This window comes from Acanthopagrus latus, chromosome 3, assembly GCF_904848185.1.
Source record: "Acanthopagrus latus isolate v.2019 chromosome 3, fAcaLat1.1, whole genome shotgun sequence".
NCBI classification, from domain to species: Eukaryota; Metazoa; Chordata; class Actinopteri; order Spariformes; family Sparidae; genus Acanthopagrus; species Acanthopagrus latus.
This window is the reverse complement of record NC_051041.1, coordinates 20,299,615-20,323,484: the sequence shown is the minus strand read 5'-3', so window position 1 is coordinate 20,323,484 and position 23,870 is coordinate 20,299,615. Positions and strand designations below refer to the sequence as shown.

General features: G+C 42.9%; 1 protein-coding gene across 4 annotated transcripts in view; it reads right to left on the bottom strand.

Moving 5' to 3' along the window:
* The window catches only part of kiaa1522 (KIAA1522 ortholog), a 50,483-nt gene that overhangs the window by 20,179 nt on the left and 6,434 nt on the right, over window positions 1-23,870 (bottom strand). For 2 of the 4 annotated variants that reach the window (XM_037092454.1, XM_037092455.1), the window contains exons 2-4: window positions 19,085-19,802; window positions 17,967-18,347; window positions 679-720 (exon numbers count right to left, since the gene is read on the bottom strand). In XM_037092454.1, the coding sequence (XP_036948349.1) occupies window positions 679-720; window positions 17,967-18,198 (274 nt within the window). In that variant the 5' untranslated portion in view covers window positions 18,199-18,347; window positions 19,085-19,802. Of the gene's footprint in view, window positions 1-678; window positions 721-8,284; window positions 8,758-17,966; window positions 18,348-19,084; window positions 19,803-23,870 lie in introns of those variants that run through there. The other 2 variants (XM_037092456.1, XM_037092457.1) reach the window with 2 other exon arrangements.

Here is a 23,870-nt window from a genome sequence, read left to right as displayed (position 1 = left end):
CACAACTTCCGTAAAGATTCAGAGCAGGAAACCGTCTGTGACACTGATGTTACACACATTTAAAGCTACCTTATAGACAGCTCTGTTTACATCCATTTTATGCCACCATGTCATATGATATAGAATATTTTTAATTCAGCAACGTCTACATCTACAGTTCCTATCTTATTTCTTGTTGGTACATGGTTGGTACAGAGGACTATGTAGTGAGCTCGCCACTGTAGCGTCATCTGAATGTACAGTGAGATTTATTATCTTCCCACGCATCGTGAAAAGTAGTGTACAACCAAGCATTATTTACCATCATGCGTTGCGCTGGAGGGGTAAAAAAATGACCTGAGTGGTGTCCAAATATTTGTTTTCATTTGACCGATGAGCTCGCAATATTGTCCTCTATACAGAACTCCCTAGGTAGTTAGTAGTGAGTAATGAATGACCGGGTGACCTCAGACGCGACCATTGTTCACTGTTTCATCGCCCCACTGTGTCCAAAACTCAGTCGTCTGTCTCTGTCTTTGCCTGAGAAGCCGTACTAAAAATCAGACTTGTAACTTGAAGATATCATGTGGAATATTAATCCCATTTAAATGTCCAAAAGGCCTGAAGAGTCCCGTCCCATCCCAAATTTTTCAAACAATGTTCAGGATAAATAGTTTAAGACAAGGTAACAATACATACGTGATTCTGCCAGAGTCACGTCAGAAAGCTCCTCATCGCCACCTAATGGCAGAAATGATATCTTGTGTGTTTAATATGTTTTGCAGGAATTTGTGTGCATGCTAATGTTTGTAGAATTGGTACAGAATGTAGTTTTTATTACAGATACAATTCAATTTTTTTTTTTACACATTTCTACACATACACATCTGCTTGTTTTCTCTGTTTTATGTCAATTTAAAGTAACAGGTTTAGAAATGACTTCTGAACATAATTTACACAAGCACAAAATCGTATTGACCCTTATTTGAGCCCATAGTTCCTCTCTGAGCACAGCTGATGCATGTTCAAACATCAAATAAGAAGAAGCTGCACTGAACCACGTCTCACTCTGCCTAAAGGAACTTCTAATGCACTTAAAATATTTCCCTTTTATCATTTGTCATATTGGATTTAAGGAAAATTCCTAAATGCTGATAAAACATATCAAACAGCTGGTTGTGCTGCACATGAAGGTCAGAGTTTCTTTTTTTTTTTCTTTTGGCTAAATCAATAGAAACATTGGCTTCAATCTTGGTTTTTCTAACCTGAGACAGAACATAAATAATTACCGCAGTTAAGCAAACCAGATTTGTTCTCATCAGAGCCAGAAGAAAACTCTAAACAAACATTTAGGGTTCATGTTTGATGTGTAGCTACATTTCCGTGAAGTTTATTCTTGGGTTTGATATTGCCTTCTTCTCTTGGAGCAGAGCAGGACCTGCTGAGCTAAGGCTGTCACAAGCTTCGAATTACAGACTGAACACAGTGATGTTGGAAAGTGAAGCCTAATGTGAGCAATGAAGGAGGATTTTGTTCTCTTCTCAAAATGATAAACATCAAAATCAAACCATGACCGTGTTGAAATAATGCCCTTTGAAAGGCAAGGTCATAAGCAGGTCTGAGTGTGTGTGTGTGTGTGTGTGCTGTTAATTGTATGGTCTGATGCTTTAATTCAATTTAGGTGGCGATGCAGGAAGCCATTACAGAGCAATCCAAACACTGGGTCCTTTCATACTGGAGACAGTGCGATCACTCTGATACACTGAAGCTATACGAGACTTACACAGCAACATGGCCTGTACGTGGTCATAACCAGTGTTATGTTACATGAAATGAATGCTACTCCAACACAAAGAAACAAAAAAAAAAAAAATGCAGTGGTGCTTTTCCTGTCACGTCTTCTACATATTAAACCTAAAGTGCTTTCCTTTCTTTAACTTAAAGCTGCGTTATTTGATATTTCTGCCCACTCTGAGGCAGCGCAAAACACAACATCGTCGTATTAACACTTTCTGGAGTTTCTGGCCACCTGATGAGTTCAAAATTTATTCTCCCTTTCGCTCTGTTTTGGTCTCCACCGACTACATAGGTAAACATCTTAAGCTGCTAATGGCTTAATAATGTTAACCAAGTAGTTAATTGCGACAAAGACCGACTGTTGTGTCACCTCATGTCTCCTTTGCTGCATTCGAACACACTGCAAAAACTACAGCTGGCAGCCAACAAGCTGTGTCATGGACACCACAGCGCCAGGCTCCCTTTCCGTTCCCGTTTCTCTTTTCTGCTTGCATGAACAGCCGATCAGAGTGACGTTCCTCACTGATTACTGATTCTATGTGCTGAACGGGCCAAAAAGCCTCCGACAAGTGTCTGTCCAGTGCCAGCGGGGCAGGACACACCGCACTGACTACAGCCACAGACAGTCACTGCCTTCACGATGCCTGATAGCCGACTGTCGGTTGGGTGTGTAGGAGCCTTTCCACACACAAGCCATTAGATCAACTGTTCAGATAAAATCATTGACTAGTGCAGCCTTATTAAGCGCAGTGCTGAAATAGAAAATTGAGCAGATAAGCAGAGTGATGGATTGCTGCCTTTAGGGTAATCTTTTTTTTTTTTCCTACATTTTTTTAATGAGTAATAAGCCCAACACGTCTGCTAACCGTGGCTGAAATAACAAGATATCCTTCCAGTGGCAGCTTAAGTCAAATTTGGGTCAAGACAACACATCTGTAGCAAACAAATATACTCCACATACACTTACAAACCGGTTGTGGATCAGTTAGAGGTAATAATCCTTACTTTAAGAGTGCTCTGGTTATGCCACCCGATGGCTACAAAAGTTCCCACGCTACATTTAGGACCGGAGAATGCAGACTAGCCACAATTGCATGCTGACAAAAACGTCCTTTCATGATGGATAAGATGTTAAATGTTCCTTCTGCTGGAGGGCATGAGAGGACAGGATGGAGGAAGGAGGTTCCAAAAAACACAGGCGACACGCCGACGCAACAGGCCAGAACATGATGTTACAGGTGAAATATTGATGATGACAAATTAAAGTAGGCCGAGCCGAGCCAGGCAGCGCTGCTGGTAATGATTTGAGAGCTTAATGTCACAGGAAGGAGGAGAGGAGTGATGAGTGACAGGACATTAAGCAGGCTGAGGGATTTTTACTTAGCCTAAAGGTGCAGTATGTAGTTTTGGGAAAGACTTTTTAATCAGAAGAGAAAGATCTTCACTGATCGATTTTGTTTAAATATCTAAACAAACTAAATAAACAAACTGTTTGTTTTCATGACTGAGTAAAAAAACTGACGTTGAAGGACAATTTCAACCTGTTCTACTTTGTTTACATTTGGCGGACCCTGCCACCTTTCTAGCTTCACACAGTGTTCTAGGGATCATATGTTTCCTCTGAGAACAGCTTGTTTATTAAGTTATGGTAAAAGCTTTTATTATTACCTCAATAACATCACAAATTATAAAATATAGCGCCCCTTTGAAGGTGCAATATAAGAACTGTAGTTGAAACTTTAAAAAAACAAACTAAAATTAACAAGAGAAGGTTAGCACACTAAACAATTTGCCCTGGCCGCCAGCTGCATGGCTAATTGAGCTGACTAGCCAATGGTAGGTACGATTAGCAGCAGTTATTCTGGTCATATACTTCTACCCCCAATTTTGATTTAAGTATGAACTCAACAGATGCCAACTCTGACATACTGTAACAAACATCAATATTACAAAGTTGTAGATGGAAAAACAAAAGAAAGAGGACAGAGGTTTCTGAAAGAAAAATGCATTCTACCCTTTTTTTGATGTCTCTAACACTAAAAGGAGAATTGAGTCTGTATACGGGTGAGATACATCTGTCTGAGCAGGTGCTGCTCGCTTGCAGTGAGATGCGCAGAGAGAAACAGCAGCAGAACATGAAAGATCAGGCGAAGAGTCATCTCCTCTTTATCCAACTGTGTGTTGCCTAAGCTCTCTGTGGGGAGTCAGTGGCACACAGTAAATGGGATCTTCAAAGGAGAACCAAGAGGAGAGCGTCTAAGCTCCGCTTACAGAAATCAAAAGGCTTAGGCGAGCCTTACCCTGCAGGATAATGGAATATGGAATATCACACCCCGCACAAGACAGTCATAATGAAAATTGCAGGGAAATCTGCTGGCAGCCTTGTTCTCGATTATACACATGTTCCTCTTGTCATCTCTCAACATTATACTCTCTCGGCTAAAGTCACCTTCTTTGCGTTCTGCCTTTCTAATTCTGTCATCAGTTTTCGCTTTACTTCGCCTCTCAATCCATCATTGTCCCTAAAATCACAGTTTTTTCCATTTTTCAAAGCCAAATGCGAGCAGTCAGAGTGAAATCTTAATGGATGTAGATGAAAATATCTCTTCTATGGAAGGCTGGAAGATGAATAACCAGCCAACAATCCAAGGTCAACAAGATAACGGCATTAAGGAGGGGAAGAGAGGGGAGCCAGAAGGAGTGAGATGGCGGTAACAGGCAGATAAGGTGTGTGATTTCAACAAGATGTCTGAATATTTCAGTCACAGGCTTACAGTGACTCTAGTTTATTAAATGGCTCATTTTAGACACACTGAGTCAGTCTATCCAGTGATGGAAGCCAGCTGAGGTTCTCCCTGCAGAGTATGACAAGGTAATATGAAACATCTGGAGAAGCATCAGCTGCGTCGCACAAGTTCATAAACCCTCAGAAGGGCCCGAGAATGAAAGGATGACAGCGCAAACAGAGTCTGTGTGTGTGTGTGTGTGTGTGTGTGTGTGTGTGTGTGTGTGTCTCGCTCCCTCTGCATCACTGACCACCTGTGGACGCAGTAACGTGAGTTCACAGTGAGCTGACACCACCACATGAATAAACGTCTTTGTGAATTCGGAGCTCAGCTGGCCACATCTCAAGTCTGCACGCCAGATTGTGTCCTTCAACAGATAGAGAAGAGACAAACCAATGCAGTCACTGATAAATAATACAGTGGAATCAAAAAGCAAAGGACACAATTGTTCCTATAAAATGCTGTTTAAATGATTTGCTTCAAGTTGTCTATCTATGGAAATCTAATTGTGGCAACCCGTCCGGGTTTCAGGGTCGCACCACAGGTTGAGCTCACACTGTCTGAGTTTAAGAGAAAACACTACAGGTGAGCATTCTCCTGAGCTGAATTTCATTGTGTAATTGAGAGCCTGTTCCTTTACTGTGCATATGACAATAAACACTTTGAATCTACTGACATCAAGACATTATTTTTCTTTCATGAAAAGTTTTCTGTTTAAATATGAAAATTAGGTTAATTTATCCATCTAATATACATATTCACTAATTCACACAAATGCCCAGAGCAGAAATCTGAACAGAAATATGCACTGAAAAAAGATATATGGAAGCAAACCAGCCCAAAATCTCAAAATTGACTGGTGCATGATACATTTTCATCTATATATTCGTCTCTCCTTAAGGACGTGTTAACTATATTACAATTTCAATGTCTTTCCTCACATACCGGACTTGAACACGTTAACATTCCCACGGAACACGAGCATAAACATGAAAAAGAACAAACCTTTGACTGACCTTGACCAAAAATACAGAAAAAAAGGCAAGTCAGTTGATGTGTGACATCCAGTCGTTTCTCAGTCTGTTACGTGTTGTGTCCCCCCATTATAAACAACCTCTCAGGTGTCGTGAAGGACACAGGCGGGGTTTCTGATTTGGAACACGGCCACGACCACAGACATGACACATATTTTGGGAGTGAGGATCTTGTCACTGAGTTCATCTCCTGCATGTTTCATCAGCCTGCTACACACATGCTGAAGAAGCTGTGTTACTGCAGCACAGATACACCATGACCGTGTGTGGTTGCTGCCTTTTCTGTTAGCTACGGTTTATTGGTATATAAATAAAGTCAGCAACTTGCATCAATACAGCTGCACGTAACCTCATGTGTAATTACAACTCTTTGTAATACAATGCTGTCTTTCCTTCTGTTTCTAAATCTGGCTTCGTTTTTGGGCATTGTGTAGCAAAATCAGCTACGGTCACCTCATAAAAACAAAAATCTGCCTGGTTTCGTGAAAGCTCGGAGAGGTTGTGTGTTTGTGTGGTGGACGGCCGCCCATGCATAAGGTAATTTGCCGGAATGCAGGAATGCATTCACACCCCGAGTGTCTGAATAAACTCCCCATGAATGAGGCGGTGAACACGAGACAACGCAAGACGACAATCACACACCCACACAGGCGTCGACCACCCTGAGAGGAAAACGACATCGAGACCTGGTCGTACGCACATGTTCATTATCTACAACAAGAGAAACACACACACACACACACACACACACACACACACACGCACACACACACACACACACACACACACACACACACACACACACACACACACACACACACACACACACACACACAAACGGCATCCTGATGTTTTGATAAGACAGGATCCTCAGCTGCCTGGTCTGGTTTACTCTCAGCTGATGCATACCTCCACACCATTAAGACACAAGGTTCACTAGGGTCACCTGTTACCACGGAAACCAGGAGCACCAGGGACCGATTTCAGCTGTATTGGTTGAAACAAAAGATGCGCTGACAGCTGAACTGAACTATCAAGGCAATTATAAACAAATTATTTCCAAAATAGAGGTTATAATATGACACAGTTTCATTACTCCCATCTGAAGGTGTAACTGCAACAGAAGAAACAATCTCCACGAGCAAAAAGGAAGTCCGTGAGGGATCAATTCGTCTCGGTCTGATTGTTATTGCTGTTTGGTTCCGGCTAATGTTGGTCATTTTTCATGACGTCTAATGCAACAAGCAGATAAATGCATTTGGTAATATTCTAATGCACCAACTCCAACTAATGGACTTTAACCATCACGCTGCTGATGATGGCAGGTTTGTGGTGGACAAATCACTCCATTAGCATCTGTTCATTACAAATCTTTGCACCAGCGCTCATCACTAATGTCCTCACATGTGTCAGCTTGAAGCAAACAGAGGACATATTGTATCAAACCTTGCCACACTGACTAAGTCTTTTGGATGTGGTACATTATTGTCTGCCTAGAAGAAGTTGGACAGAAACCAGCGGACTTGATTTGAGTCAACATGAAACTCTACTGGCTTATATTTATCTATCAGTTTCAGTTATGCCTTATAACTGACCCAGCTGTCAGTCTTTGCCAGGTAATGGAAAATATGCCAACGCAAGAGTAAATGTGAAAGAGAAAGAAACATCAGTGTTTTTAAATGCTTACAGTTATACACTGTTTATCAGATGATGGCAAAGATGATGGCAGATCAAATGACAAAGGTCCAGTTCTGTTGAAGTGATGAGAACTGCAAAGTCCAGTGATAAGTCCCCGGGTCTGTCTCGAGGGACCCCATTTAAATTACACATGTTGAATGGATCCAAGTATTATGGCAGTTTTACAGCTAGAGTTGGGACATGAGACCCTGTGTCCTGTTTTGTCAATAATCAGCCTACCTAAGAGGCATTAAAGAGATGGGATCTCATTATGTGAGAAATACAGCGAGGGGTAAAAATAGCCCTGGATGACGACAGAGAACATGAAACAGAGAGCAACACCTGAGAAACAGAAAACATCAACAATCTCAGCAGCAGTATCAGACAATCTGCCCTTGTCAGTGTGAGCCGACGTTAAACCTGTTTGTCTGGTGCTTTCTGTTGCTTCGGGGACTGTTAACAGAGACAGTGATCAGCGTGGGACAGGCTCAGCTCTGTTTTCTGCTGCAGGTCGAGTGGTCGGGCAATAACCACTTACACAGAGTCATAAAATGATACCCACTCTTGGCCCCCAGGGTCACACACACACACACACACACACACACACACACACACACACACACACACACAATCAGTGTGGCGCTGATGTGCAAGGAGGTTTGGGGGTTTGGGTCATCTGTCAGCAGGAAGCAAATCACGGGAAGAAAAAAAAAACAGAAAGTAAACACTCTTGCCCACACACAACCCTCTTCTGCTCACTTGTGCAATAAGCAGGAAGCCTTGAAGCTGAGTAAGGTGAAGTCAGCATGGGAATATTGTCAGTGTGCATCTAAAAAGCTTACTGTGGGAACTAGTTCTCATGCATGACCACCACCAACCTGCTCCTCAAACTGCTCACATTCAAGTCTGATTTCACAAATACAGATCTATGCTACTTTTCCATCAGTTAGCTTTCACATTTATGACAAGCGATACCTATGGATCCTCTCCAGATACTGTGTGCCCTCTTACCTGTCCTCAGTTTATCTGGGCGTCCAAACAGCCAGGAGCCTTTAGGTTTTCCCCTGCTGGGGCTTAGAGATGACTGTGCAGAGAAGTTGCTCTCTGTCTGGATCTTCTTTTTCTTCTGAATGCTGTTCCCCATTTTGGGGCAGTCCCGGAGCCCCTAAAGGGGGTCTATCATCTCGTCGCCCTGTAACGTTACATCTGTATTCCTTCTCTCCAGACCTTCATACAATCCTTCGCTCCACAGCATGGAAACACACCCTGAGTCAAAGTCAATACTGAATCCCTGTGGTCAAACAATTCCACACACACACTGCAGGATAGAGTGTGTGAGTGCTAAAGACCCACTGACACCATTCCTACAACACACCTCTTCTTGCGCTATCACACACACACACAGATCCAGATCCACAAACACTCAAATCAATCCTATTCTCCAAGACGTTGACACACTTCCAGTCCTGTTCATCCAGCTGCTGTAGCATCGGCAGCATCCAACGCTGGCAAGCTCACTACCAAGTGTGTGTGTGTGTGAATGTGTGTGTGCAAGTGCCCCTCCCACTCTGTGACTGTGTGATCGCTGAGCTCCCGAGCCGAGCGTTCAACACAGCTGAGCATTTTTTAGTGTCGGAGAGGGCTGAAAACACAAGCACACACACACACACACACACACACACACACACACACACACACACACACACACACACACACACACTCTTCTCTCCGTCATATAGATGACTGAATGATTCACACGCCTTTCTCTCGTGGTTAATGGCACTCTTCAGTAGTGTACATCCCCGAATTTCCTCTTGTAGCGAGCAGTGATCGGTTGTCTTTATTCCGAGCCATTATAAGCCCAGCTGACAGATCCTGTCAACACAATGTGGTGATGGAGAAAACACAGACTCCTCCACAAGAGTCTCACACACACACACACACACAGAACAGAGCAGTACATCAGTGGTGTTTATGTGTAGGAATGAGTAACTAAAAGAGAGAATAAAAACAGAGATAAAAGCAAGAGTGGGAACTAAAAATGGCATAGAGATGCTCAATAATTCACGTGATCTTCACAGGTACGCAGTTGTCTGGCATGTTTTGAAATTTCAAACAACACACACACACACACACATATCAGTATGAGCTAACGTGTTCACATAAAAACTAAAAGAAGAGCAGGATATACACCAGTGAACCGGTGACACTGATCAAAGCTTGTGTGGTGATGAGAACATCCCAGCTATGCTTGGAGGAAACACAGATGCTGAACCAGAAGGGTGAGTTACAGAAACAGTCATGACGAGGGATTCCAGAGAGGCTGCGGCGCTTTTCCAAATGTGAGACGATATTCAACAAATGTGAGCAACAACGCCCGACCTTTACTGTGAACTCATCCTCTGCCTCATTTCCTGGGTTCTGTTTCTTGCCTCCTATTTCTATCCCTTAGAAAATTATTTCCACAGTGTTGAACAGTCCCTAACAGTGACCAATTGGCAGGGTGTGTCCCACAATGATGACATCACGACTTTCGCAGTCACTTAATGCTGGTGACACCACTCTAGGAGCTTGCCGATCAATATCAGCCCTCCAGAACAAGATCAGAGAGAGACGGAAGAAGAAGAGAAATGCCATGAACATGCTGGACCTGAGATTCCTTGTAGGAAGCAAATGGAGGAGGAGGAAGAGAATGTGATGATGAAACCACACACTCCTCTTCATGGTCACCCTGCTCACGTTTCTTCCCCCCCCGCCCACCACCACCACCACCACCACTCACATGTGGAGAGAATTGCTTGAAGATAAAAAGCTTCCAATAAAAAGGAGATTTACTGACTGTGGGAGTCGAGGCGGAAGAATTTACTATCGCTCGTTTTTCTAGGAAAGGAATCAATTTGGTGTTTGAGAAGCAGGAGGAGTTAAAGGGAAATTCCAAATAGGAGGACATGCGCATGAATGTATCTGCATGATAGAAAGAGCAATGATGGATGTCAGCGTATGAAATCACTCTCGCTTCCCGTTGCAGAGTGTAAAATGATCTGCAATAAAGCGCTCAGAGAGAGACGCTGCCTCTTAACGCAGCCCTGACAGAACCACACCCAGTACATTTGTGCTGGTGGAGTAGTCCGCGCTCCCTATCTCATCTGTCATAGAGCCATGAGAGTGCACTTGGAAAGCTTGTGTGTGTGTGTGTGTGTGTGTGTGTGTGTGTGTGTGTGTGTGTGTGTGTGTTGGATGCTCTGTACCCCGACTTCACCTACGAGCTGCAATACAGCGCGCAAACATGCCCCAGATACATTTAAATAGAGCGCGATCAAAGCGTGCGTCATTGTCAGGAGAGATTTTAGGATTTGACAGCTGTGTGCAACTCAAAGGAGAGCGCAGCGAGCCGGTCTGTGTGGATGTGTGAGTGCACGTACGCATGCGTACATTAAAGGACATTTGTGTAGAGGAATGCTGTCGTCAGGGGATAGTTGTAAGGGAGAGTGGTTGTCAGGGTGACCATCACCCAGGCCTCAAGACAGGATTAGAGGATCTACCTTTCTCCAGGTCTGAGACCAGTGGTATGAATTCAGACGACAAATATAATCAAATAGTGTCATTCATTGCAGATTGAACTATTTGACACTGATGGCATCTTGCCTCCTTAGTGCAACTTTTCAAATTCAACGCATCTGCTGGCATCAGCCCAGCACTACCATCTTGTGGCAAGGCACTGCTACCACAGTAAAAACCCTGAGGGCAGACGGAACAGTGACATCGATGCAAAGCACTCAAAACCATGCCGAGTCAATTACATCAAGACATAGACATGCAACAGCTGAAGACATGAGCCATGTTTCCAGAGCAAAGTACGACTCAGCCCCATTTCGACATGCTTCAGGTACGTTTATTTCTATTTCGTTTTTCCACCGCATGTGGTTCTCGCTCAACGTAGGCAAACTGCCGCAACATCATCTTCCACGCCACCAGCAAACGGAACAATGGAGGATATCCTGTCCTTACCAGATCCTTGAAGCCAAAGAAGAATGGCTTCAACCTGTGACTTGGCGTGGTCTTACAGCCAGCTGTTGATCGTAATGACAACTTCAACTGACAACTGACCAATCAGTGAGCTTCAGTGTAATCACTCCGATGTTCAGTTTTAGCCCAGCTCGCTCAGAACCTCTTACAAGGTAATACTAGAAGGAGAACCAGGTACTTTCAACAACTTTTAAAGATGGAAAACCAAAAAAAGAAAGCAAGTAGAGGTGAGCCAAACTGTGCTGGATGCAGAGGTCCAGACTAACCGGGGGCCACCTACTGGCATGATCTGTTCTTGTGGAAAATCTGTGGCCTGCTAAAAATAAATATGTGAGTTTGGGCCAGTGAGGTCAAGAGTCGACTCACATATGATACATCACAGTGTTGCATTCCAGTTTAAATTAAACATATCAAGCCCATAGAGATAAAGTGGTCAATGTTCCAAAAGTTCAGCCCATCAGAACATATAAGGTCCCAAACGTTGCTTGTGGACTGACTGAATTCTTCAGTCGCTGTGTCATCGTCTGGTCTATTCTTCTCCTCGCGGAGAAAAAAACATCAGACAGACAGAGAGAGCACGCAGCTGGATCAGGTAAACACTGTTCAACAGGTGTATCTGTTACACCAAGTTACGTAACAGGAGCCACACACACGGTCTTGAGGCTACTTCAGTTGTATATCCCTCTGTATGTGGACTCCCACTCCCTCAGTCCCGCGCTGATTTGTTCCAGCTGCTTCCCCGCCACATCAAACACACTCCATGTCCTACAAAACAACCCATCAGCTCTTATTCCATAAACAATACCTCCGGAGGAAAGCACTGCATGTTGATCACCAGTAACTTTAGTATCCCCTTCCCTCGTATTGTACATATGAGTGCAGATGTGAAGTTCCACAGAACATTGTCAATGGTTGCACAAAATGAAGCCTGTAAGATTTTTCTACAAACACCAATTGTAGTTTTTAACCTATAAACTAATTTTCTATAGATTTTTCCAAATTATGCATTAAGAAAATAAATTAAAATGAGTCACTGGGTGCACCTCAATAGAACAGTTGGGTCCAACCAGTGTAAAACACTTTCTGAAGCCCAAAGTATATGAAAAATATAAATATCATATCAATAAATTAACAGATTCTGGTTAAGAGAACAGCCGTTAATCCTTAGTTGTGACCTCAATTCCTCTGATGCTTTCTCTTTCATCTCCAGCTGCTCATTATTCTCCCCCTCTGCCTCTCTACTGTACGTCCTCACATTAAACGTGACCTGAACGACGATTCAAGTTTCCCCTCCGACATCACAGTCCCACAGTACTGCTGCCACAGCGAGCTGCTCCTCACAATGCCGTTGTCTGGGAGACGTTCACCTCACCTGCGTGGCTTTAGGTCTGCAGTGATGGATGAGGGTTGAAGGTATCTGCTTACCCAGGTAAAATTACCGCACTCACCAAAGTGTGTGCGTGTGCGTGAGCGGTGAGTGATGTTTGCAGGGAACATCGTGCGGTGGCATTAAACTTTCACACTCCTCCCTCTCTGCTGCATGCCTTTCTTTACCCTCCGCTCGCTGCCTTCATCCTGCCAAACTGTATTAAAGCAGCCCTGAGTTGTGGCCTGTAATAGAGCTCAGGCTGTATACAACGTTCTCCATGTAATGAGATGTTCGCTCTTCAATTACTCTGCTGGGTCTTTAATCTACAGTATAGTTTGTGAATCTACACACCCCGACTGTTTTTCTGATGTGGCAGCCACACACAAGCACACAAGCACACACACACACAAACAAATCCACGCACATATAAAGAAACTGAGGCAAAGAACGGGATCCATTACAAACGAGGACACAATAAAAAGTGTTCTCACAGGGACTCGCACACACACATGACTTCACAGATGCAGCAGACAATGACTACACACACGGACGCACATGTGGAATCCCAGGGATTGTGCAAAATGACCTCACCGCTCAATCAGCCAGCAGCTGAAGATGGGCTGTGCTGGACAAAGCAGGTAGTTGCGGGGGCTCTAAACGCCCTTGTTTGTGTGTGTGTGTGTGTGTGTGTGTAGGTGATGTAATGAGTGTTGGCGCTGTGTTGGCGCCGCCCTAAGCTCGGCAGTATGCTGCTGACACACAAACACAGAGATACCCTCTGATACAGGGTAGCACTCGGTCACACACCCTCTCAGCAGACGTCAACACACGCGACTTTAAACACACGCTGATTGCACAATAATAAGCAGTGAGGACCAACACACCCGCAGCAGCGCTGAAAAGATGGTATTAAGCAATCTGAGAAGCAAATCAAAAACAGTAATATGAAGTGATGAATAGGCAAACAGACTGAAAAATCTGAGAGAAAGAACGATACGTGTGTGTGTGTGTGTGTATGTTGAGAAGTCGCTCTAATTAAAAAAGCATTGAGAGAGTGTTCCCTAAGAGTCCTCTCAAGGCTGAAAGGGCCTTTGTGATTCGTTGTAATCTCTCCTCTCCATCGCATAACTCTAGGCCCAATCTGGCATCCAGGCTGCCATGCACGCACACATGCACTCTAACAGACCTTGACACACACACACCAACCACCCTGATGCACAGCTCCCAGGAATTCAGCACATCAAAGAGTGTTTTCCTTTTTTTATTTTTTTATTAGAGGAATCTCTGTGAAATACAGCCTCCAGTCAGCGCTGGACTGCAGAGATCACGGACGAGCAGATCTGAGCCAGTCATGCAGGGATGGCAGCCAAAGTAAACGCACCAACACTGAAATATTATAGCAACAGCTACATGTCATTGCTACAGAAACAAGAAGGTGCAGAGGTTTGCTACAGGACAAGAGTGTGATGGTACGAGTATTTCTCCCAAACTGTTCTGTACAGGACACTGGGTTCGGTATGCCACTGCCTCGCTTCGGTACATCTTGTGACCCAAACAGTTACTGTCAAAATAGCCCACGTCTGAGTTGTTACTCACAAAGAGCACTAAGAATAGACAAAGTTATGTTTGGGAAGTGGGGACCAGTTGTTTCATCAGCTGGGACATGCTAGTTGACAAAGCCCAGTTAACCAGGTGTGCCAAGTGTCAATGCCTCCAAAGGTGGCAGACGTGGCAAAAGTCCACACATTTTTTTATTCAAGTCAAGTACAGATACAAAAAAATGAAAAATAAAAGAAACTCTGGTAAAAGCTGACGTACTGATTCAACTTCTTCATCCAAGTAGAAGTATTAAAGTACAGGCTCCGAAATGTACACAAAGTATAAAAGTAAAAAGTATTCCTCTAAAGGACATTTCTGTGCACAGCCAACTGAACCATATCAATAAGAAGATTCATACGGCAGAATCAGTTGGATTTGTCTTAGCTGTTTGTATGTGCACCACAAAGATGGCTGATTGTTGAGTCTCATTCCCAGGATGTCCAGTACTGACATTTTGGGTTGGTAAAGTGTCCTGAGCACAGCAACTGGAAAAATAAGAGAATCCAGGAGCAGAGCTGCAGGGTCTCTGCAGATACGAGACACTAACACCCTTTTTCCCTGCATTCGAGTCTCCATCTCTGTCTGTTTCCGTCTTCCGCCGTCTCATTATGACTTAAATGTCAGACTCGTCTTGTTACGTTTGCTGTGCCTGATTTGTGCTGAAGGGTTGAAATCCGTCCTGTGATGCAAAATCAAAATAATCCATAATTCCCCTCAAATGCATTCAAATTAAAGTTACTTGCCTGTTTTGGAAATGTCAGGAGCAGAAAATAGAGATATTTGTGTTACAATGTAAATGTAAAGATTTGACAGAAAAATAAATACTCAGGTACAATTACCTGAAAAGTACAGTAACACAGTGTTTGTTCTAGTTTCCCCCTCGACAATTAATAAATATATATCACAGATACTGTATGTCGATGACAGAGTGTGTAAAACATGCTTTTTTATTGCATCACAGGGAACTTGATTTTCCTGCTCTTCTTCAATTTCCATTTCTGTTACAGACTTTGTGGTACATGAGATGTTAAATGAGCAAAGGCAAATCTGAATTTTTTTGCGTCATGTGGGACTTTTTGAGGTCATTATTTCATGCAGAACTGTGACAGAATTCAGACACTCAGATGAAATTAGGAGCTAAGCAGAAATTATTGATTTAAGATTTATGGAGTCGATTCCACTTGTGTCTAATAAACTCACAGATTCAGAAAATGTCACTGAAAATATCAACTGCAACTGAAAGATAATAACACTGGTGTCAAGATGTGTGAGAAACTAAAGGTCACTGCTTCAGCTCATATTATATTTTGCTTTGAAAATTGGAAAAATGTCAAAATATAAATAAATAATATACAATAATACTTTAAAAACCAAACCAGCATAGTCATACAGACCAGGGACTATGTGGATGTGTGAGCATGTATAGTTTGTGTCTGGTGTGTGTGCGTCTGTGCCTGAAAGTGTTCTTTGTCTCATCAGGTTGGTTAAAGTCACCCAGCAGGTTTAGTAAGAATGGGGCAATGCAGCGAGAGGAAAATAATAATAATAATTTACTGCTGGGAAAAAAGCTCCCCCTCATATTCTGTGAAGGAGACAAAGCGCCAAACAAAACAAGACGATCCGAACACAACAACTTCACACATACAGGTGAGACAGAAAGCACCAGCTGCACAAATCTGACCCGACTCATGAGACTACAGAGAGCCTGTGTTGACAGCAGGTTAACTTTGGCAAGATCCAGCCGTGAGATTAGGTGTCAAACCAAAAATCATCAGTGGCTATTTGGCAACATATCCAGTTTGAAACTAAATGCAAATACTGAACCTGGGAATGTTAATGAGGGTAAAGGAGTTGGTTACCTCACTGAGAAGTTGGAGGTGTGTGGTCTTGCAATCTGCAACCTAACAAAACTAAAGACATCAAACTCTCCAGTCTGGACTCTTTAAGAGGAGCGCAGCTTTTCTTATCCACCTTCTCCCGCCAAAACAAATTCAGTCGACAAACCGAAACAATATACTTGAACCCCAAATAAATCTAGGGTTATAACAAAGCTATTATTTTGCAAGACTGACAATCTAAAATGCTCTAAAATAACATACAGTGAATGAGCAAAAGCCTCCGTCACACCATCTCTAGGTCACTTTTTTGATCTGCATCTCTCAGAGTTCATGATTTTGTGCGATCTGTTTCTCAGACATGCTTGACAGTGATCCCCTTTTGTATGAAAATCAGTAAATCACTGAAACAAAATGCCAGGAAAATGTTTCCCACACATTCTTGCGATCAGCCTTTGACCACATCCTCTGCTGGGGAATTATTAGCCTTACTACTAGTTAATCTTTGGTTTCAAATGGAGTCACTGTCTGTTACCCATCCAGCATTCATAGTTCTCGATAGACCACACAACCACATCGTATGGCATAATAAGGTATCATGGAAGTCCCTTTTAGGCGGAACGAGCACAAAAACCACACAAGACCAGAAAAAGGTCCGAATGACTGTGAATCTGGATTTCCAAGAGTTGTTGGATAGTTACTACAGTAACACACATACACACACACACAAAGACAGAAGAGAAAGGGATGGCTTTAGCGGTGGAACAAAAACAGGAAATGGGGACTGTGGGTAATCTCTGTGCTGCCGACCAAGCAAACGCATCAGTAAACAGAAAGAGGGATTAGACCCATGTGTCAGTCCATGTGTGGGTGTGTATGTGTGTGTCACTGTTGCCAAGTTATAAATATGCAGACTGATGTTCTGACGATAACAAAATCCTGATTAACTTTCCATCTTAATGCAAAAGTGTGTATATTTCTTTGAAACATCATGATCATACAGTCTGTGATCATGACAGACAGAATTATAGAGCGGAGCTGCCAAACAAGCAGAAGCGTGGCTTCATAAATCCATCGGATCCTGAACTCAACTGACCCTTGACAAGGAATATCCACTCTGACAGAACTTCTGTGCACTTCTTAAATAAAACCTTCTCTCATTGATCATCTCGTTGATCTCACTGAAAATCATCTGTTTACTTTGTTCTCGATCATTTTGCTGACCTTGATTTTGCTCTTTACGTGTGTTTATCTCTGTAAGAAAGACAAACATTTTAACCCACATGATGCCACAATAACTAGCGTTTTAGATAAATAGAGTTTTCATTAACTTTTTACAATTTGGTTGCAACACCTCGGCGTAATTTTTTCACTTTTTATTCACTGTTTTGTTAATGTGGGTTTATTTTATGTTTTGCTTATTCAGAATATTTTTATATATTTTTCGGTGTTTGAATATTGAGAATGAAATATGTTCTGATCTTTAAAAGGGTGTACTTGCACCACTATGCCTTTATATCATCATAACATTGATGGCAAAAAAACATTTTAAACAGTATGGATTAGTGCATAGATTAATGGTATAACTGTGTTTGTTCAGATTTAGACCTAAAATGTGCCTTTTTGTGTTCATGTACATACTACTATGACAGTCTGTAGAAGAAAACTACATGGATTCAATTTTGTGTTGAATTTTGTAAAAGTAACTTTTTCACCAAGACAACTTTTACTGAGCCTTTGACTCTTAAAAGACATACAAAATATGCAAAAGCATTGATTTTGTACGTCTATGAATTGTGTGTCGACGCATCATCTTAACACCTCAAATTAAAAAATGTTAAGTGTAATGTCCTGACCCACTCACCTTTAGCAGGGTCATGGTTCTGATGTCCCAGTTTGGCATCCGTCACACCAACACCAGAACGGTTCAGCCCATTAGTGATGCACTTTTTCTTGCGGCTCCCCTTTAACCAGCTGAAGGCCTGTCCCAGTGAACTTCCTGGCTTCTTCTGCCCACGCTGAGCCCTCGCCTCTCGGGCTAAGATCTCAGTGATGTCCCTGGGCACCAGGTCGCCTGTAGACCTCCTCCGGGACATAATGGAGGTCCTGGGAGCCAAGGCCCGGTACCTCCACCCGGATCAGTGTGTCTTCTTTACAAGTTAGAGGATCCGAAATCTCCCTGCTCTCCAGGGTTGGATGAACCCTTCTGTCCCTCAGTGTCTCTGTTTTTTCTGTCAGTCACCACCTGGGATAACAATGAAATCAGCAGGATGGGAAAGAGAGAGAGACAGGGGACGAGATGGAAAGACAGAAAAATATGGTAAAAATGGAAGCCAGAGGGAGGACAGGGTGACATGAGAGGCGAGAACAAGACGAAAAAAAAAAAGAGCACATCCATTAAGTAGGGAGATTAACTGGACTAAGTCGAACTCACATAGGATTATTACTGACTAATGAGGAGAAACTCTGAAAACACAAGGAACATATAACTGTCTGTTCACAATATCTAACATTCCCACATTGTCCAACTAGAGTTTTCACTCCACCCCCACTTTTCCCCATTTTTTATTCTCTCAGATTTGTGTATGTAGAGAAGAAGCCCCAGGGAGGAGAGCTGGACCTCTGCAGCGTCTATGTGCGTGTGTGTGTGCGTGCATGTGTGCGTGCGTGCGTGTGTGTGTGTGTGTGTGTGTGTGTGTGTGTGTGTGTGTGTGTGTGTGTGTGTGTGTGTGTGTGTGTGTGTGTGTGTGACATGTGGTTCACATCAGCAGAAAAAACGTGCTTATGGGTGAGTTAGAGAAAAGAAAGAACCTCAATTCAATAAAACAGGCAGTGGAAAAAAAAAGTACTTCAACTACATACTTTTACTTCATGAAGACACAGACGGATACGTGCGGTTCCTCAATGTGCTGTCACATCAACAATCAATGCAAAACATTTGCTGTAAAAGGCGCAGACAGGACATAACAGTACAGAACTTACTCAGCGAGCGTGCTGTCCTCTCCTCTCCTCTGCTCCTCTCTTTTCTCTCAGCCTGAGAACAGCCTTGCAGACCATGTGTGTGTGTGTGTGTGTGTGTGTGTGTGTGTGTGTTTAGCAGAGTGAATGAAGCTCCATGCTCTCCGAGTCCCTCCCTCTGAATGGGAGCCAGCCTCTCCTCCCACCTCTCACAGTGTTGTTAGGAGTCAGACACACCATTCCAGCTCTAGTTCCTCACGTTCCAGACAGCTGCTATTGAGCATTTTAGCTTGAGCACTGAGTTCTTGCACGGTTCGTTAGTAGTTTCTTGTCCCGCTGTTGGCTTCCCTTTTGTCCTTTCTCTTAGCCTCCTTTCCTGGGATCAGGTGCAGTCATCCCAGTCTCCCGCAGGAGGGGAACCCCTGGGTGTTGAAGCATTATGGCAGCTAGGAAAGAAAAATACACACCTCAGACCAGTGTATTCTAAGATAGATCACTCTAAAAGCCAGACTAAAAGACTGAAAGCCTCATGTTGCTTTCATAGACAGGACAGGTGAATTTCCTTTCTCTTGAAGTAAAAACAAAAAAGGAAATCGGATGACAAACTTCCCTGGGAAACTACTGAGCAGTCCAGTGTTGGAGAGGTGGCCTGGCAAAGGTGAAGAGGTTCGGCTGCTTTTCTGCAGACAAGAGGGAGGGGATCTGTCCTGTCACCGTGCAGCCAGGTGGAAACTCGACACCCCTTGTTAAACATGACACACACAAACACACACACACACAATTAGACAGACAGGTAAGGCTGGTCTCTAGGGAACAGTTACATTTCGGTCGTGTCCAGTTTTGCTCAACCTCAGCATACAAGCTCCGCCACTGAACTCTGACGTGAGTTTCAAATTGCACTATGATGGTGACGAGACAAGCTGACATCACTGCGAATGTGTGGGTGGGTGGGTGTCATGGGACTGGCTCATCTGGTTTAAATGTGCTGAGGACCCACAGGGTTAGGGAAATGGGAAGCAAGAGCACAGAGGGTGGAGGAGGTGTAGCAGCCTTGGGGGAAAAGGGCCAAGACACACCTGTGATTATAGTCTACAGCAGTTTGTCAGTTAGAAACAAGGGGCTTCACTGGACCTGTGGTGAAATCTCTGCCAAAAGAAGAGCACTGTCTTTTGTGCTAATTTAACAACAACAAATGTAAAGGGTAACTCCACCAATTTTATACATTAAATGGTGTTTGCAAGCCTTGGGGGAGTACTACGACATATATGAAAAACAGTATAAAAGCTTTTTGAGGCTGCTTGTAATCTGATAATATGCCTGCTGTAAGTTGCTGAATTACATTTTGGGTAATTTGGGCAGATTTTGAAAAGCAGTTCACTGGTCTAACATTATGAACAGTTTAAATGATCAAAATCAATACAGCGGAGATATCACCTTTTTTATTCCACACATTCATCTTCCTTATCCAAACTTGGCGCCTACATTACCCACAATGCAACTTAGCAACTGGGTGATATCACTGGAGCCAGTTTATCAGATTACATGCAGCTTCCTCTGGAAGGACAAAAGGCTTCATGTTTTTTTTCCCCCATATGCAGAAGTACACCCCGAGTCCTGTTAACGTACTTTGATTGTTTAAAATTGTTGGAAATACCCCTTAAATCTTTCACCAACTATAAAGAACTGTCATAACTTCCACCTCCTTGCCTTTGTCACGCAGTAGCCTCCACAAACAACCAACATCACAGAAGTTACTTGTTACTTGTTACTTGTTATTCCAGGGAATAAATCCACATGCAAACATCCACATCCACAACATCTGAGAGACAAGAATGTTTAACACTCGTGTCAGTTATCATTGAGTTGAAAATCACATCCATCCAGATTTATAGTTGCACCTGGACTCAGCTGACATCAGAATAAAGAAAGTCTGCATCTTTGTGATATGACACGAGATAAACGTTACCTAACTCTTGCACTGTCATATTCACGAGGTCTGTTTCACCCCTCGTCACTGAGCTGTGGGTCACTGTCTTCAATTAGCTCCTGAGATGAGGCAGCCAAATTACCTGTCTGCTGGGATTCCTGGGCTACTTCTGGCACATGTCCTGTGGCTATTACTGTCATGATGGTACTCATATGCTGAAACTTTAATGGCCTCCGTCCTTTTGAGTAGATGATATACCCTCAGTGCAAGCCAGCAGCCTCCTACCATATGTCTTGAGCAAACATCGCAGAGTATCATAAGGATTATCTCCAGCCAAGAGTGGATTCATACATATGGAGTACATTAACTTACGATACAATAAATACTGTGTCAAATTAAGATCATGAGGCAGCTTCTCTTTGTATCCCTTAAAATTTATTAAAACTTAATTTACTTTTTTCCCCTACAAGTATCTGCCCTATTGCACGTTTTTGGAGAGAGTGATGATTCAAGATTTTCTCTGCGCAAGATGTTTTTTATTCTCTGTGTGTGCGTGTGTGCATGTGGTCGGGGAATCTACACCGACTGCATGTCATGGTGCGCTGGGAGGGGTCGAAATGACTCAGAGTTTAGTTCACTCACGTCTAACAGATTGAAGTGTTTTAACGTTTCCATGGTGATTCAACAGAAAACAGCCATCGTCTGTACATCTGTGAGGGAGCTGTACAGCCTGTGTGTGTGTGTGTGTGTGTGTAGTAATAGGTACACAATCATTCACCACCAGAACACTGAGAGCCAACTGGGGAATGTATCACCAGTCCTCCCTTCCTCTATTTCTTCTTCTCCATATCGACTTCTCTAGCTCATGCACACCCATAATCTTTTCCAAGCCTCCCCCCTGCTAGAGAAACGATTACATCTTAATACATTTATTTTGAAGGCAGATGATCATGCAAAAACTTAGGGAATTTGTAGAGTAAGATATATATGAGTAGTTTAAAATGGGATTGGTGAGATAATTTTGAAATCCATTTTCTGTGTAAATTTAATTCTATATAATTAGTGGATGAATACACACATGCATGAAATCTATTTATTCCTAGACATGTGATTATAGAGAAACACAACTAAACTTACAAATAAGGGTGGCCATGAGGATAAAATCTTATATTGTGCATAATGTAAAATGTATATCGCACAGTACAGACGTACAGTAAAATAGTTTGGCGTGAAACAGCCAATCCATCCTGAGATCTTGAGATCCTGTCTAAAATCATTTATTTGAGAAGATAAAAGTTTAATTCCGTTTCCTCAGGAGAATTTCCTCTGTCCTGCCAAGTTCATAACTACGACTTCTAGTTTTCTGCTTAAATGTGCCTCAATATTTGTTACAGTGACATGCCTGCATGCAGGGGAACATTTAAAATGACTGAAAGCAGCTTCTCTAATCATAAAATCAGAGTTGTAACTAATGAAAACTGCTTCTTAAATGTAATATTATGATATCTGCACCAGTATAATAGGATGTTGGAATACAGAATACAGTTGATAATTGATAGAATAGCATCTTTAAGACCGAACGATGGAGCGGTTGGGTGTAAGCACCTTTCTCAAGGACAGTTCAGACTCACAAAGTACCAAACTGTGTGGAAGTGTGTGTGTGTGTGTGTGTGTGTGTGTGTGTGTGTGTGTGTATGTGTGTGTGTCAAGTGTGACTGAAACGAGGCTGCGGGCAGGAAATCCATACTGCCGGTCAGGATAAGCCCAGTTCTCTCGGACCAGCATTATCATTCCCGACCTGCTTTTGTCCTCCGACAGACACATTCTTTCTGCACTGACTGCTTCTCTCTCTCCATTTCTCAAATACAAACTTTCAACACTGAAGCTACATCAAAACATGCCAAAACAGGTCTCAACTGCACTAATCCATATTTTTTTTGTTCCCTTAACCACTATAACATGTGCACGTTCAACCCTTAGAAATGCATTTCTGAAGCCCTGCTCAAAAGCCCTAAAAAGAACAAAACTCTCTGAAATTACATTCCACAGCCCACTATTTATAACATTAACCAACAGAGAGGTTCGGAGGGGTGGAAAGAGAGGTGTGAGAGAAAGAGAAATGAGGGCAGAGAGCATCGTGGCATGTAATAATAGTTTTACAGAGAAGACGGAGAGGTTCCAGGTTGATACTCAGCTGTGCAGCACACTGAGGGGATTCCTCCGTGCAACAGAGACAGCTTTGTCTCTCCAGCCTAGGACTAGAATAGATGTAAGAGTCTCTGTTGGCAGTGACTTCTGGTTGAAAGAGGACTATGGGAAGAGGGATGACCCAAAGTCTAAACCAGTAGTTCAAGAGTGAAAAAGTGGCAGGTAAAAACAACTCTGACTGCACTGCACTCCACGTTTCCCTGTCCAGGCATGTCGTTGCCCTTGGTGGTCAGGACAGCCACTCAGTGTCCCTGACACATTCCTCTTACCTAGCTTTAATGGAGGCACAAAAAGACCAGCGTGTAAGAGCCAGAGGGAGGTGTCCATTTCATTGCCGTCATGAAAAAAGGGAGAAAGTAGGGGAAATATTGTTGAGTCATGTCTCTGGTGAGAGGATTCAGTGAGATGAGGTGGACAGGAAAGAGAAAATATGGGTTCAACTTGCAGAAAACTGAGTTCTAAGCGTTGGCTGTTGTCTTTTTTATGGTGCCTCTAGGGAACAATTTTGTCCAAAAGTCAGACTACAGAGACAGTAAGGAAAACGGAGGGTCATCTACTTTCTCGCTGTCAGTTCTACTACCTTAAAACAAGGCAATCCTCTTGAAACAATGCAGTTTGTGACTCTTAAAGTTACTACACTGTCGTTCCAAAGAACAGAGTCCTGAAAATACATGG